The sequence below is a fragment of the Manis pentadactyla genome, chromosome 9 (assembly GCF_030020395.1).
Source record: "Manis pentadactyla isolate mManPen7 chromosome 9, mManPen7.hap1, whole genome shotgun sequence".
Lineage (NCBI taxonomy): Eukaryota > Metazoa > Chordata > Mammalia > Pholidota > Manidae > Manis > Manis pentadactyla.
Genome location: NC_080027.1, coordinates 15,646,065 through 15,662,215, shown reverse-complemented (window position 1 = coordinate 15,662,215; position 16,151 = coordinate 15,646,065). Strand labels below are relative to the sequence as shown.

At 57.4% G+C, this 16,151-nt stretch overlaps 1 protein-coding gene across 9 annotated transcripts in view; it reads right to left on the bottom strand.

The window, feature by feature from the left end:
* Window positions 1-1,678: 1,678 nt before the first annotated feature.
* Window positions 1,679-16,151, bottom strand: part of SYT7 (synaptotagmin 7) — a 59,797-nt gene continuing 45,324 nt past the window's right edge. For all 9 annotated transcript variants that reach the window (XM_036925120.2, XM_036925137.2, XM_036925128.2 and 6 more), the window contains 6 exons: window positions 15,337-15,472; window positions 11,027-11,297; window positions 8,267-8,436; window positions 7,751-7,865; window positions 7,017-7,216; window positions 1,679-4,958 (listed from right to left, as the gene is read on the bottom strand). In XM_036925120.2, the coding sequence (XP_036781015.1) occupies window positions 4,854-4,958; window positions 7,017-7,216; window positions 7,751-7,865; window positions 8,267-8,436; window positions 11,027-11,297; window positions 15,337-15,472 (997 nt within the window). In that variant the 3' untranslated portion in view covers window positions 1,679-4,853. The remainder of the gene's footprint in view (window positions 4,959-7,016; window positions 7,217-7,750; window positions 7,866-8,266; window positions 8,437-11,026; window positions 11,298-15,336; window positions 15,473-16,151) is intronic.

Genomic DNA, 16,151 nt, shown 5'->3' with positions numbered 1-16,151 from the left:
AACTGGAGATCCTGCCCAGAAGCACCTCCTTGCTTCCGGTGCCACCACATGGGCTTGCTCAGCCCTCTGACCCAAAGCTTCCTTAAGACACCTGTGCACTCTTGTTCTGAGGATGGACATTTATTAGCACACCTGGGTGTGCCACATAGAACACGTATTCAGACAGGGATCCCTGCCCAGGGGGCTCACATTCTAAACGAGACACAATACGTACACACAGGACACAAACACAGGGAGGAGGCATCTTCAAGGAACACAGAGGGTGAGGGGAGCCCCACGCTGGGGCATACAGCGTGCTTAAGTGTTGCCCTTCTGGCTGACTTGGTGGGGGAAGGAGAGGAAAGTAGCCCAGCATGGCTTTCCAGAAAGCAGGGAAATCCAGCAGGAATTTGTAGGAGAAAAACACCAGAAGACAGCCGTCTCAGCACATGGAGGGGTGGGTGAATCTCTTGATGTAGGCATGGACAAACAGTCCCAAGGAAGCAAAGGCAGAAGGGATGACAAGTTCAGGAGGAGACCTGAACCCATGACAAGGGGATGCCACCTGTCGGGCCAAGCTGTCCCTGCTTTCAGGCCCAGTTTTCCAGAGCTGTTTTCCCAGAAAGAGCCTGCACAGAAGTTCTGGTAAGGGGTGCTTTTGAGGCTACTTACCTGACCTGAGGGTCCCCTCCAATCTCTGGAACAGAGCTCAGAAGCCAAAAACCTTTTACTAGGATACTTAGCCAGGTTTTGAGAAATTGATGGGGCAGAAACGGGCAGGGCAGGCAGCTTCAGGTGGGGGTACTTAGCACAGGTGAGGAAGCAGCTGCCCATCCAGGAGCTGGGAGCGGGAGCACGGTGGCCCCTTCACGCCAGAGTGGGGGCCACGTGACCACGAGGGGGTGGGCTCATTCCTTCCGTGCCTGGGACGGATGTAGCACCTCCCTTCGGCAGCACCCTGAGAGCAGCCAGGCGTCAGCTTTGCAGGCTGTTGTATGAGAGGGCAGAGAGGGGCTGGGATGGTATTGCTCTTTGGTGGACCAACGAAACAGACCGGGAGGGAGGAAGTCGCTTGTCAGAGGCACAGTTACTGGGTGAGAAGACACTGGGGCTCAGTTCTCTCAGGCTGGGACTGGCCATGGCCCTTTAGACTTGGAGAGACTTCTCCAGTCCTAAAGAGGAAACCAGAGAAAGATGGAGAAGCCACGGGTCCAGCCAACAGATACTGAGTTCTTTCCTTATCTCTGTAGGGAGCAGCGAGGAGATCCTGGCCTGAAACCACAGTGGCCCGGCCAGAGTTCAGGAGGTGGTGGGAGGGTGGAGGGTCCCTCTTTGGTTCCTCTGACCTGCCTTAGAGGGTAATGGGAGTCCCCTGGGAACTGAAGGAGGGGATGTCGGCCTGGGTGGGCCTAGAGAAGCACCCCTTCAGGACTCAAGGAGACTCTACTCCCAGCAAGCCTTGCTTCAGGCCTGATCTGGGAGGAGGTGTTGCTCCCCTGCTGAGGCAACTGGTCGGTTTATATTCTAGATGTGAGGATGGGCTGGGAGCTCGGGAGGGCCTCACCACCAGTGAAGCCAGATCCTAACAGCGACTAGGGGACACTCAGCCCCAGGCTCCCCACCCACCTCATCCCACTACCTCTTCCCCTGGGCAGTGAGGGAGGGCCGGGACCCACAGAGGAAACAGCCAAGGCCCTACTTTTTCACGATCCTTTATTAATCAGAACGGGCCTTGCCACAAAAAGCAGGGCCCATTCCCACAAAAATATGATTTTGCAAAGAGGAAATCTTGCTGGCTTAGAGGGTGCACGTGGTGGAAAAATTTTGTATGGTTCTTTTCCCTTTTTTTTTCTTCAGCTTTTCTGCATTTGTCTTCATTGCATTTTTTTTTTTTTTGTATGTGTGTGTGATAGTGGGTTTTCTTTTTTTATAAAACAAGTGTACTCAAGAACTCAAACACAATACAGACAGCGGCCACCAGCCCCACTCTTAGGGCCCCAGCTGGACTGGGGGCTCTGGGGGCCTCCCTTGGCTTTTTATGTGGCTGTTTTCCTTGTCCCTTCCCTGGCAAGTGGCACCAGGGCAGGTGGGGCAGGTTTGGGGTCCTGGGGCAGGTGGAATTTGTACAGCAGTTACGTGGAGAGATGGTCACAAGAAAGGATACCAGAACAAAATAAGGACTAAGTCTAGGGCGCCCACAAAGATGGCAGGTGACGCTCATGGAGGAACCTGGGACACAGTGGAGAAGAGATAGATGGGCCCAGGCCAGCCTCAGCAATCCCTGGAGGCTGTGCAATGGCAGGGGCAGGTGGGCGTGTTTTCAGGCTACAGTGGGATAATACTTTGCTCGGGGTAGCACCCCCAGGTTAGGTGAAAGTGGCCTCACAACCTCCCTGATGAGGTAGGTGAAGTATTGTTACCATCAATTTACAGATAGGGAAACTGAGGTCCCGGGAGTGTGAGTGATTTGCCCGAAGTCCTGAGACGGTGGCAGGGCTCCAGGTGCCCTACCCCCACCCTTAAGTTCCCCCATTCCCTGTTCTCCTGTAGTCCTAGACCGTCCTCGCCCTCACCCCATACCACCCACCTCCTCGGTGCTAGCCACCCGGCCCTCGGCCCACCGCTTGTCGCCCGTCCCCCGCGTCCCGGCTTGCGCCTCTTGGTGCTGGTTCACCAAGGTGCCTGGGTAGGGTCAGATTGGGAACAGACTCCGCCCAGAGGTGCTCTCTGCATATTAATGGCCAAGAGCTCCGTGGGCGGGGCTCGGAAAAGGGGACGCAGTAGCCCCGCTCACTCAGTGCGCTTTGGTTCAGTTCCCCAGGGGCTCCACAGCAAGCTAGCAGGCCCGGCGAGGGGGTCGCCCCGCGGGGAGGAGTGGCGCAGGATCCGAAGTGACAGATCCCCTCCGCCTCTCAAGGCTTCTGACAGCACTGTCTTCGCTTCCACGCAGGCTCCAGAGTCGCTGCCCTCCTGTCCCCGCTGGGGGCTGGTCCCCGGACCGCCCGATAAGGACGGGGCAGTTGGGGCAGACCCCCGTTTTAAGTCAAGTTACAATATGGAAAAATTGGGATTTACAAGGGATGTGGGTGACTGCTTTAGGTGAGCACGCTTCAGTCTACAAAATGATTCACCTGCTTTGGTATTCCTCCAGGTCCTGGGGGCGGGGCGGGGGCGGGGGCGTGAGATTCAATGTAAAATTTGATATGAGCAAAAACGTGACCCATCTCCTGCATAGAGCAGAATGCTCAGCTCAGGGGAAGCTTACTGAAGGAAAATGGTTCTCAAATGCTTATACTTTTGCCGTGCTCTCTAAGAGAGGACCCTGTCCGGTCTCCTTTCCTGAAGTGCCCGGCCCATCTGGGGGTAGAACCGCCGTCCCAGACCCCGGCCACGGACTGTGGTGTCCTGGCGCCACCTGGCGGTGTGTGTCGGAATGTCAGGCCCAAGCTCACGGACCACTGGATTCCAGGCTGTCACCAGCTGTCCTGTATCAATACCAGGACCCACCTGGGGATCATACTGAAATCTTGTCTCTAAGGGAAGACAGTTCGAGTCTCTGCAGCAGATGAGGCAGAGAAACCATAACTTCTTTGTGTGGGGCAACCTCAAACCCACAGAATCTTGGAATTTTCCCTGCTTTCTAAACTGCCTGAACCAAGAGGGGCAGGAGCTGCTCTGGGGGACCATAAGCGGTGGGAAAGGTGAGAAGACTGTCCTGGAGAGGACTGGAGACCCAGACAGGGAATTGGAGGGAAGGCCTGTGAGCATGGGGGATGGAGGGGTGGTGAGTGCAGTGGGGGGTGGTCTGCGCGGATGGGGCGATGATAAGGAGGGAAGGAGGCTGGAAGGCATGGAGGATGTTGCCAGCTTGACTGGTTTATGAGATCTGGGGAGGCTGAGACTGTCTCTGGATGAGGGTGTTAGGGAAGAGAGCTAGTGGGGGCTTGGGACCCCCTGAGAAGGAAAGGAGGTGAGTCCTGATAGAACGTGATGCATTCAGTAGGAGCCTAACAGTTGTGAAATGATGTTCAAGAGATGAAGGCGCTGGCAAGCAGCTTCTGGAGAACTCTGAGCAGAGGGGAGCATGGCGGGGGCGGGGAGGAGGTGGGGGACAGGAGGCCCCTGGTTCTCAGCCCAGCTCCGGCATCTGCCCCTCTTTCCTGCCCCACTCCTCACCTGCCTCTCCGCTCTCAGCCTACTGCCCTGCCTCATTCACGAAACTCTGTGCCCTCCGCATAATCCTCAGCACTGCTGACCCCAGGGGGACGAGCACCCCATCCCCATATGCACACGCACACGCACGCACACAGTGGACACAACATAAGTACACAGGGCTGTGGCTCCAGGACCTTGGAGCGGGCTATATACTATCCTCAGCATTCAGGGCCCAGCCGGCACCTGAAACTGTCCTGGGACAGGCCTCTCCTGACTAGGCCGAGGCCAAACGCCTTGGTCTCCCCTCTCCTGGGCCCACATGGGGACTGTGAGGGGGGCAGCATCTCTCCACTCCAGGCACCGCCATAAAGAAAACGGGGGACTGTGCCCACCTGGCGGGCCTCTGGAGGAGTCTGCCCGTCTGCCTGTCTGGCCCTTACACTCTCCCTCCACTTCTTTAGTATCAGCAAGTCAGGAAGGAAAGGGACAAAGCAGGAAAATGGCTCCCAGAGCCCCTCCCCCCAGAGCTGGACTGTTGAGGGATGGGGTTGGTGCTTCCAAGAAATGGGGCCCAATGGGTTCCTGGGACCCCTCCCTGGTCTAGCCCTCAGGGTCCTCCCTCACCATGGCAGAGGAGCCAGGCTGGGCCTTGTGCACAAAGTGGGGAGGGCATGATGGGGACCTGAGCCCTTGGCCCCCTGGGCCTCCCTTGGCCCCACTCAGGCCTTCAGCTGGTGCCACTGGGCCACCGGCTGCCGGGGCCGGGCAATCATGTCCTTCCAATGTTTCACTTCCCCAGGCCCGCTCTTCCAGGACAGGTAGATCTGGGGAGAGAGGGGAGAGGGTGGCGTCAGGGGCGCTTTGTGAGACACTGCCCCCCTCCCCCCACCAGGGCTTCACACCGTCCCATCAGTGACACCCTGTGATCATGGACATGGGGGCCCAGGGGCCTCCACCTCGTGACAACCTGCCTCAGAGGGGGCCCTTCCATCCCTCCTCCCTGACAGCCTGACCCGTGTTCCTTGCCGTGCCTCCGCCTGGGAGCCTGGGCATTGCTGGCCCTTCCCAATTAGACGCCAGGCCTGTTTGAGCCCCATCTCTCTCTCTTTACAATTGCCCCGACCTCCAGGGCACTTCAATGCATGAGGCAGTGAGATTTATATACACAGACCTTTGAATCCTTACCTGTGAGGCAGACATATTATCCCCATTTTATAGCTGGAGAGACTATGGTGCAGAAAGTTAAGAGACCTACCCATAGTCACAGTATTTATAAGTGAATTTAAATACTGAGATTTATGCTTTTGGCTCCACACTACTAGCCCTATCCTGCCAACCTCTCTGTCAGGGGCCCTACAGCCTTGGGGTGTGAGAGGAGTCTGTGTGCGTGTCCCCCAGCTGGCCCCAGCCTTGTGACTGGTGGCTGGTTAAGAGCACGGTGCTCTCTAAGTCACCCAGCGACCTGTTCAGTCAACAGAAGGTAGGAACAGAAGAACTGTTTCAAAAGGAGCTACAATTGGTACCCAAAGAACACCCAACTCAGAAAGGCTAAGCTTCAGAAGAGCTTAGAAGTAATATGGTTCCTCGAACCTTGGCCTCAGCTAGTCAAGGAGGCTCAGTAGGCCCTGAACTACACAGTCCCACTAGGGTGTGGGTGCCACTATTCTGGGAAATTGTCCCACCAGTGACCACAATGTAGCCAGTCATGCTTCCTGGGCCTCGTTAGATGGCAGGCAAGGCCAGCACTCTGCTTTGAGGCCAGTATTGCCCTCACCGCCATAGCTAAGTTCTGCAATCCCATCTGTCTGAGGGATGCCCCCACATTGGTGCCCTTCCCTGTAGGGCCCAGGTCACCCTTTTCTGTTTCCCCCCCCACAGGAGCATCCCCTGGGTGACCCATGTTTCCCCTGGCTGCCTCCTGGCATCTACCTTTTCCCTGATTATTGGCTTCCTGCGCTGTTCCTGAGCAAACCTCCATGCCTGAATGGACACACCCACCCTTAGTAGAAATGTTTCAAAAATAACTTTTACTATAACAGTAGTGAACATGTATGTTCCAAGTACTGTGCGAAGGAACTCATCTGTGTTACTTATTTAATCTTTCCAGCAAACGGTGAGGTTAGGATTGTCTTATTTTCATTTTGAGAGGAGGAACTGAGGCAGAAAGGCTACAGCCGTTCAGTAGTGGCGCTGGGACCAGGGCCAGGCAGCCTGACTCCCAAGCCCACACCCTCAGCACTAAACCATAAACCAACACAGGAATAGACATTTCAAAGTAGAAAAATGGAAGGGTCTATGTCACAGAATCACATCCTGGAAAAACTCAAGGCCAGGCAGGGGTTTTTTGGTTAACATGATGAGAAGAGGTCACTTTCTACAAGGAAACATGCATGTGTCTCAAGCAGTTTGCACACCATCCTGCAAAGTGCTGTAGGGTCAGTACTAGTAACTCCATTTCACAAATGAGGACACAGAAGCTCAGAGTGGCAAGGTGGCTTGCCCACGGTCACACAGCGATTCAGCAGAGGAGGTGGGACCGAAGCCGGGTCTTTGGAATCTGGCTACAGCTCACCCTCTCAAGATGGGTAGGATTGCTCCTTATCCTGGGTGAGGGTCCTGTCCAGAAAACCCTCTTTTGGGGATACAGGGTACTTCTTCCTCCTACTTTCCTTGCCCTTCCAATGGCCTGTCCTGAGCTAACAGACACACAGTAGGATCTCGTCCAATCCCCTAATTTTCAGATGAAACAGGGGCCCAGAGAGGGGCCTTCTCTCTCCCACTGTCCAGCTGTGCGCTCGCCTACTATCCCCACTGCTACTTTGGAGGACCGACCCTTGCCGGGCACCAGCTGAGGGTGCCACCCCGGCTGCCTCGCTGCCTACCTTGCCGATGACGTCGTTGCGGCTGAGCTTGTCCTTGTCCATGACAGTGATGATGATGGTCGTTTCCCTCAGCTTCTCCGTGGGGATGTCAAAGGCAAAGGACTCGTTGAAGATGGGGTTCAGGTTCCTCTTCATGGTCACTGTCTTCTTCTTCTCCACCCGCTTGTCTTTGTACATGAGCCACACCTTCACATAGGGGTCTAGGGGATGCGGAGGGGAAGGGTCAGGGGCGGTGGAGGGGGTCCCCGGGGTCCCCTTCTCCTTCCAGGTGTGGAAGCTGGGGCAGGAGGGGCTGTATGCTTTCCCCAGAGGGCGAGGAAAGCCCCAAGAAGAATAAGGGGGATGGCGGGGATCAGAGGATGAAGGAGCGGGCGAGGGCCTTAGCTGTCACCCTGTGGCCTCCTGCGGCCACACCTGAGGAAACCAGAGGCGCCAGGCCTTGCCTGAGGCTGCGAAGAAGAAGTGCCTCAGCAGGGGCCGGAACCCAGGCCTCCCCCACCGCATCCCCTTTCCTCCTGACTCTGGGGAGGACACAGTCCAGGTTGACGCTGACCCTGAGGGTGCTCCACAGGGGCCACCCCAGGCTCTAGGCAAGAGGAGTTGGGACTGGGGTGGGGCACAGGGGTCAGAGGTGAGTGCCACAGTGCAGACCCTACTCCCCACAGCCAGCACGATCCTGCACCACCAGGGCATCCCCCCACCTGCCCACCCTCTGCCTTGAGGAGCCCCAGCACCTGAGGTGCCCCCAATGTCCATGGCTTTGAGGTTCCGGGCTTTGATGATGTTCACGATGATGGAGTTGGCAGAGGGGTTGTAACAGAGAGACAAGAGCAGCTCCCCTCGGCTCCCCTGGGGAGACAAGACGGGGGTGACGCTGAGTGTGGGGAGAGGTATAGGCACTTGGGGAGAGGGAACAGTTAGAGAACCCCTGCCCCAGGCCCTCCACCCTGACCTGGGTGCCCTCGAGCCCTCTCTGTCACCTCTGTCACGCTTGGTCCCCCCATCTGGTAGGTCTGCACATGGCCCTCCATGGGGCTCCTGCTCCGTGAACAGAGCCCCAGGTTCGTTATCACAGCTCAGGTGAGCCTCCCCAGGTGCCGTGTACCACAGCTGAGATGGCTGGTGGGGACTCTGCTCCCTTGGCCACCCGCCTGTACCCCTTCACCCCACTCCTGATGTTCATAAGGTCGAGGGGCACTAGGACCAGATCTGCCAGCCCTGATCCACCAGCCCCCAGTCAGGGGCCTTACACTCCCATCGCTACATGGCTTCAGATCCTTCCAAAAGGTCTGCATCTGGGTCAGGTCCACCTTGTTGAGGGGGATGGACACCTCCCCAATGGGGTCATTGCGGCTGAAGCGGTCGTAGTCCAGGACCTGGAGGTAGAGGACCCTCTGCACCACCTTCTCGTAGGGGAAACCTGGGGGACAGAGAGCATGGGTGAAGACTGGGACAGAAGGACACAGGGCCTGGGCAGGAAGGCCCCAGGAGGAGGAAGCTGCCAGGGCCTTCCTGCTGCCACCCCACCTAAGCACAGCAGGCAACACCTGCATTCAGACCTTCTGGAAGCATTAGCAAGAATGCTCATTGCCTAGTTCGTCCCTACCAATTCTCTGGGGTGGATGGTATCCTGACCATTTTACAGGTGAGGAGACAGAGGCTCGTATGGCTTAAATTACTTGCCAGAGTCCCACAGCTAATAAAGAGCAGAACCGGGACCATCCATTCACTCTTTCGTCATGTGTTTGGCTCAAGGGCTGGGCAGTGGCCCCCTTCTCTCTGGGCAGCCCTGCTACTGCCAGCCATCCTGAGGCACATCTGGGCACGTGGCCCTGCCCGCGATGGCCACGGCTGCCAGAAAGCAAGCCCCAGGAGGATTCAGGGAGGGGGGCGGAAATGGCAAAGGCACAGAAATAGGGCTCATGTCCTAGGACTCGGCTTCTGCTTTACCTCCCTCCAACGCATCAGCCTGTCTTTCCGTCCTTCAGCAGTTCCTGCCTCTGTCCCCTTCTCCCTGCCACCTCCGTCATCCAAACCAACAGCACCTCTTGCCTAGACAGTCACAAGAGCTTCCAAACCACCCTCCCCACATGCCCACTTTCTCCTACGTTCTCAACACAGCAGCCAAAGTGAACTCTTAAAAATAGCAATCACATCATGATACTCTCCTGCTTAGAGCCTTTCATAGCTCTCAGTGCACTTAGAATAAAAGCTGTGTGCCCTGCCTGGGCTTTAAGTCCTTCCACAACTTGGCCCGCTGTCCTCTTCTGGCTCGTCTTGTGACCACTTTCCACTCAAGGACTGGGCTCCGGCCACACCGGCCTCCTGTCCGTCAGCACGCCGGCTTTTCCTGAGTTGGCAGGCACGGGCTGGTCCCCCACCATGCGCTGTCCTGGCCTTCCCTCCTCCTTCAGCCCTCAGCTTTCTTTCCTGACATCCCAGATGCGGTAGGACCCCTCCCTGCCCATTCTGTTCTCTAGCACTTTCCTTTCGCAGCAGGTATCACAGGCTGTAACGGAGACCATCTGTTTCCTGGAGTCTGACTCCACTAGGCTAGGATTTCCAGGGAGGTATCTCCGTCCTCAGTCACCAGATACCAGCATCTAACACTGTTTCTGGCATGTAGTAGGCACTCAATAAATATTTGTTAAGTGAATCAATAGTAGAACAAATGAATAAATGCCAGTGAAATGAACTGATGGAGCAGCAGCAGAGTGCCAGGGTGGAGCAGGAAATGAGGCCAGAGGGAGAGCTGGGGGCAAGGAGCTTGGATGGGGTAGAAGAGGTACTAGGGAGCCAAGGGATGGTCGACAGCTGGAGTCATTGGTCCTCAGGAGCCTCAGAGGAGGGGCCAGCCTGCAAGATGCAGGGGGCGCAGGTCAGCATGGAGGCCTGAGGTGGGAAGACCCTGAATGAGGGTGTGAGCAGGAAGGAGAGAGGAGACTTCACACCCTCACCGCACTGGGGGGAGAGGAAGAGCTCTGGAGGATTCCAGTACCTTCAGCCAGACACTCAAAGCCCAGAGTTGCCTCCAACAGGAGCAGGTGTGTGGTGGAGGGAATCCTATGTTCCCTGAATCCCCAGCCTGGAATTTCTTTAGGGCCTCTTACGCATATGGAGGAGGCTGTGTCTTGTTGCTTTTGGGAGTCCCCCAGGGACCTGCCCAGGTAACCTTTGGCATCTCTTCAGGTGAAATGCATGAGGACAAGTGTTCTGGAAATGTTGGAGGCTGCAAGAAGTCCCTGCACCTGGCAGCTCTTGTCAGTGCTAGAGGAGGCAGTCTCCTAGCTGGCAAACTTCTATTCATTTGTCAGAACCCACCTTGAATGGCCTTTCTTATGGGAAATGCTTTTCAGCAGTACCAAGGAGAGCTTATACTGGGTACCTGCAGCATCTGTCATGCAGCATACAGCTTAATTATCTACACATTTATGTTCTCTGTTAGACCAGGAATGCATTGAGGGCCATAATGGTGCCTCATTCTTTTCTTCAATACCCAGGACAGTGCCCAGCCCATTGTTGATGCTGGGTAAATGTTTGCAGAAGGGACCAGGGGGTTAGGGTTCTCACCATACACCTCATCCCACCACTGGCCACATATACTTGCAGGCATCTGGACTTCTCACTGGCTGTGCCATCTCTAAACTGGCTCCCACGCTGATCTGGGGAAAAGGAGGGTCCAGAAACACACAAACACCCACCAGCTCACCCTCAACCATTTATGTAGTGGGTGAGCTGGCTGTCATATTGCAGGGGGAGTTGGGGGTCACATGGCTGGGAAACCAGGTAGGGAAGAGTCCCTGGGAAACATACTGAAGGTTCTGGAGAGCCAGGGCACCAGGCAGTATAGGGATTTATTCTCACTGATTGAACCTGGCTGTTGGGAAAAGGTAAGGGCTTCTCTAAGTGGGGTTCAGACACCCAAAGGGCCTGGGGCAGAAAGAGTGCAGTTGGATGGGAGAAGAGTAGAGAAGAAGAGGGGAGTCTGGGTGGGGTGGCACCAACCTCACCTTCAAAGAGGAAGGTCTCATTCCAGTGGGGATTCAGGTTCTTCCGCTTCACCTTGGTCTCCAGCTTGTGCTTCTTATCTGGCAGCAGGTAGATCTTGACAAAGGGGTCGCTGGTGCCGCTGAAGTCCTTGGCCGGCAGCTCCTGGGCCTTCATGATCTTCACGGTGAGCGTGGACTCCTGGAAGTTGTAGCCGACGCTGAACTGGATCCGGCCCAGGTTCTCTCGGCTGCAGCCCTCATGGGCCTCGTCCTCCTCCGAGCCTGGGGAGAGCTGGGGGTGGGGGAGAGGCCGGCAGGGTTGGGGGCCATTCTGCTTCCCCCACCTCAGCCCGGCTGTGCCCAAGTCCAGCCCAGTTGCTGAGAGCTGCGCTTCCCTCTGGTCAGTGTGGGGCTGGCACTTCACCCGTTCCATATTCACGGCAGGTGGCGACGCTCAGGCAGAGGGCAAGAACCTTGACCGGGGTTACACAGGACGGGGGGGTAGAGTCGGGACAGCGTCCACCTGCTGAACCGCAGAGCAGCGTGCGCTCCACTCCCAGGCCTCTCCCGGAAGTCCGGGTCTGTCCCCCACCACCCCATGCACCACCACGGCTGCCCGGTCACACTGTGCTGGCCGCCCTCCATCCTGAGCTCCCTCCCCCAGCTTCTCACTCTTCCCCAGCCCTGCCTGCGGGGCCCAGGGCGAGATACACCAACACGGAGCCCTGGGCTACGAAACACAGGAGGGAGACTGTTCACATCTCAGAAGAGTTTACCGGGATATTTCTGTGGAAAGCCACTCTCTGGGGTTCTGAGGATGATGGGATTTACAAAATGAGAGGGGCGAGTTCTCAGGAGCAACGTCTACTTGTGTAAGGTAGGGGCACTAAAAATACAGATTCTCAGGCCCTGCCCCCAAGAGCCTGATTTGATGGGGCTGGGCTGGACCTGGGCAGCAGAAGTGTCTAAAAGGCACCTCAGCTGACTGTACAGCACCCAGGGGCTGGGGACCACTGGGAGGGAGGGCTACACCTGCACTCACTCCCCGGCCCCAGGGCTGGGCCCTTAGGTTGGCGGAGCAGCAGCAGCCGCCGGGGCTGGTGTGGGGTCCCGTTCCCGCGAGGTCACTGTGGGGAGGGTCTCCCAGCCAGTCTGCTCAGCTGTGGCTGCCCACTGGGAGTACCTGGGGAGGTTTTAGAATCTTGCCCGTTCCCCAGCCGTCTGGGACCCCCACCTGGGACCCACTCCAGACCCCGGAGTCCAAGTAGCCCAGGCATCCCTATGTCTAAAAGCTCCTCAGGCGCCTGGATGAGAGCCAGAGGAGGGGGTGAGACTCAGGGTACCACCTTTAAGATGAAACTGCTGGCCCTTGTTTCCTTTCTCTCCTCCCCCTGCAGGAGCCCTTCCTTGACCCTTTCTCCTAGAGAAGTGGCCCAGGCTCTGAAATGCTAAATAATACAGATGATAAGAATATAGTGTGTACCTACCACGGCAGAAGACTCTTACATCACCTTCTTACCGATTCCTGACAACGGCTGGGCGAGGCAGTTATCACCACTCTCTAGCTGAGGAGACTGGCTCAGAGAGGTTAAGCCACATGTCCAAGATTGCACAGCAGTGTGGACCCTCTGTGACTTGAAAACCCTCTCTTTCTGCCAAAGCAGACGCACATCCCAGGGCAATTTTGAGACTTCCCCTCAAGACAGTGAGGACTCACCTGCTCCAGGTAGGAAGCACCCGAATCCCACTAATAATAGCAACTACCACATGGCAGGCCCTGCCCAGGGCTCTGGGCTCTGCCCTCATTTACTCCTTACAACATCTGGATGGGACAGACACTATCATGTTCCAGTTTGGGTTGGGCCACCTAGAGATTATTAATTTGCCTCAAGGCGCCTGTGACTAAACGGTGAGCAGGAACTTGAAGCCAGGTCAGCGCCCAGCCACCGTGATGGCCCTTCCAACTGCCCTGTCCCTGAGATGTGTCTGCAGCTTCACCAGTCAGATCCCTGGTCCCTGGAGGTGGACGGGGGACTGAGCTGCCTCCCCTGCTCTTCCTCACAGTGGCAGAGGGTCCCTCTGGCCTGGCCCCTTGGCCTGATCCAGGCCACCCTGCAGACCCCACCCCCAGCTCACTGAGAATGTGGCTCCCCTCCCCAGATTCGGCTTTCCCCTGGCGCTCCTTCCCTCTGCTTGTACCAGCCCCACTCCCCTGGGCCTCAGTTTCTGCACCCACAGAACCTAACCATCAGCCCTATCTCGTGGGGGGGACTCTTGCTCTGCAGCCTGGCACCTGCCCTGCTGGCTATGGGCCTGAGAGCCTGGGCATGCATGAGGAGGCAGTGTCAGGACCCCTTGTCCTTCCTGCTCCTTCTGTAGTTGGGGTGGGGTTCCTGGTGGCCCCAGCCCCACTTGAGGTCTCTCTGGTCACTTGGCTCTTGGTTCTCAAACTGGGTGGTCTGGGGTGGGAGGCCCAAGCTGGGCCAGATGGGCTTCACCTCTGTGCCTGCTCCCAGCTTTCCCAAACCACAGCCCTGAGCCCTGATTAACCAGCTAGGGCAGCTGGAGGAGCTGTTTCCATGGCTACTGGGCTGGCCACCCCCACCCTGGCAGGGGGAGGTGCTGCCTGAGCCCCTAAGCATCAGAGAGCATCTGAAGCAGTGCACACCAGGGCAGGGTGACTCAGATGGGGTGTGGCCCTGCCTCCCCTCAGTCCCGTCTCCTGGCCAGCATGGTGCCCCACCCTTGTCTCTTGAACCTCAGCGTTTTACAGCCCTCCGACAGTGATTTACTTCTGCCCTACCATCTCTATCATCTCTATTAACTCCAGTGACCTGGCGTTGGCCCAGAGCTGGGCATTAGCCCCTGCCTGCCCACCCCTGAGCATCCCCTGAGCTGGAGAGGGCCTGTACTTCTTCCGCTGCCTGAGGTTGCTGGCCCCTCCCTGGGGGCAGCAGGGGACCGGCAGGCTGGCGGGGAAAGGGCCGTCCTTTCTGGGAACCTGGCTACCGGGAAGCTGAACCAATTAAGAGGCTGCGCAGGGAGGTGGGATAAGCTGTGGGAGGGCCCGTCCAGAGGGGATTTCGGCTGGGTAGGTGGTCACGGGCTGGGGAGGATGGACAGGGGGGCAGTGGGGAGCCGGGCCCGTGGGGGCCCGTGGGTAGGGAGGCCCAAGGGAGATCTGGAACAGGGCAAACCTGGTGCTCTAACCTGGATCCAAGAGGAGTGCAGACTCTGGGGCCTGCCTCAGCCTGCTGACTAGGAATCTGCATGTTAACAGGATCCCCCATGTTTCGTGTGCATATTACAATTTGAGAAGTGCTGGGCAAAAAAAGGGCTGTGGGGATGGACGGTTAGAGCTGGCCAGAACCCCAAACGGCAGAGGCTCTGGGGGCCTCAGGGAGTGTGGGGGTGGCTGTGCCAGGGTTGTAGGCAAGGGAACTCGGAACTGAGTCAGGACGGAGGGCATCTGAGAGTCCATGAAACCCCCTTCCCTCTCTCTAAAGAAGGTGGGAGGGGAAGGGGAAGGGGGGGCCCTGGTCCAGGAAGGGAAATGACTTAGACTAGGTCATGTCTAGTAGGAACCCAGCAGGCACGGGGTTCCAACCTCACACCCTCCCCAAACCCTCCTGGGGTTTCTGAGCTGCCAGACCTTTGGCTACAAATCTCTGGTTGCCCATTACGTGGTCCTCACACCTGCCCCCCAGGGGCTCTCTGCCCCCCAGGGGAAAGCACAGGCCAGCCAAATGGCTGCCTCACTGCTGCCCCCAGGCGGTGTCACATGAAGCCACAACTTCTGCCTTGGTGACAAGGCCCAGAACCGTGCGGCTGGGGTCCCGGTAGGGTGGGGTGTGGACAGGAGAACCCCAGCACAGCTGTCCCCTGTTAGGGGTCAGAACCAGGGCCCTGATCCGAGGGCCCTGCCCCTCAGCTGACCCCAAGCAATGGGGGTTGGAAGAGGCGCATGGGATGGGGACATGATACCTGCTCCCTGATCTCTACTCAGCAGGATGCCACCTGGAGAGAGGGGACACCTTCTGCCCCACATCCCCTGTCCACTAGCCTTTCCCTCTAGATCATAAAACATCTCACATGAGCAGGTTTTCTTTGGGCCCTGCTCAACCCAGAAAGAGACCAGAGGAGGAAGGGCATTCTTATTCTCACTTGACAAATGAGGAAACTGAGGCTCAGAGAGGCTGTTTTGGTGCAACTGCTGGGAAAAGAGCGCAAGCCTCGCTCACTTAGTCACCATGCTGGTTCCCCTTCCCACACTGTCACCAATTGCCACACGTGTCCCTTCTGCGCCCCCGGCCTCCCCACCGCCTGCTCACCATGAGCATCTCACTGGTGAGGGAGTTGACAAGATCCGAGACGGAGGAGCGTGGCTCGGTCCGGCGGTCGGACTCATCGTGCGGCGTCTGGCCCGGGACTGGGGCTGTGGTCACCGCCTTCCCTCCTGGAGGCAACCTGGGGGTGGGGGTTCTGAATGAGCGCAGGCCGGGGGGTGGGCTGGGTTGGGCACCACTGGCCTGAGTGGTGGCAGGACCCTCCCTGAGGCCCAAGCAGCTGGCACCTCCAGTGGGCCAGCAGGACCTACACTCTTGTCCACTGGGAGGCCTGGTTTTCCCCAGAGGCCAGTGCTCAGGACCCACCCCCCCACCTTTGTCCAGAAGCCGTCGGCTTGACGGCCGCTCTGGGTGCTGTTTTGGCAGGTGCGTCCACTCCCCCTCTTCCCCAGATAATACCCCGCCCTCCAGTCACTGTTTGCATGGTGGTCTCTGAGCACACCTCCTTCCCCAGAGGCCCCCTCCATCCCTTCTCGCCTCAGCCTGGGAGGGGAGGCTCCCAGGGTGGCGCATCCAGGCCACCTTTCCACGTCATTGCCCTCTGCAAACATGCCCGGGGTGCCTATCTCCCTGCGGCCCCGCCTGTGTTTGCTCAGGCTCACTGAGAACATGGGACCAGGTAAAGTCAGGACCACTGTTCACACAGCTCTAGTCAGTAGAACTTTCTATGATGACAGAAATGTCCTATATATCTACACTGTCCACTTGTGGCTACTGAGCATTTTAAATGCAGCCAGTGCAACGGAGAACTGAATTTTTAAGTTTGTTTGACTTCAACTAATTCAGCCATCCATTGAATA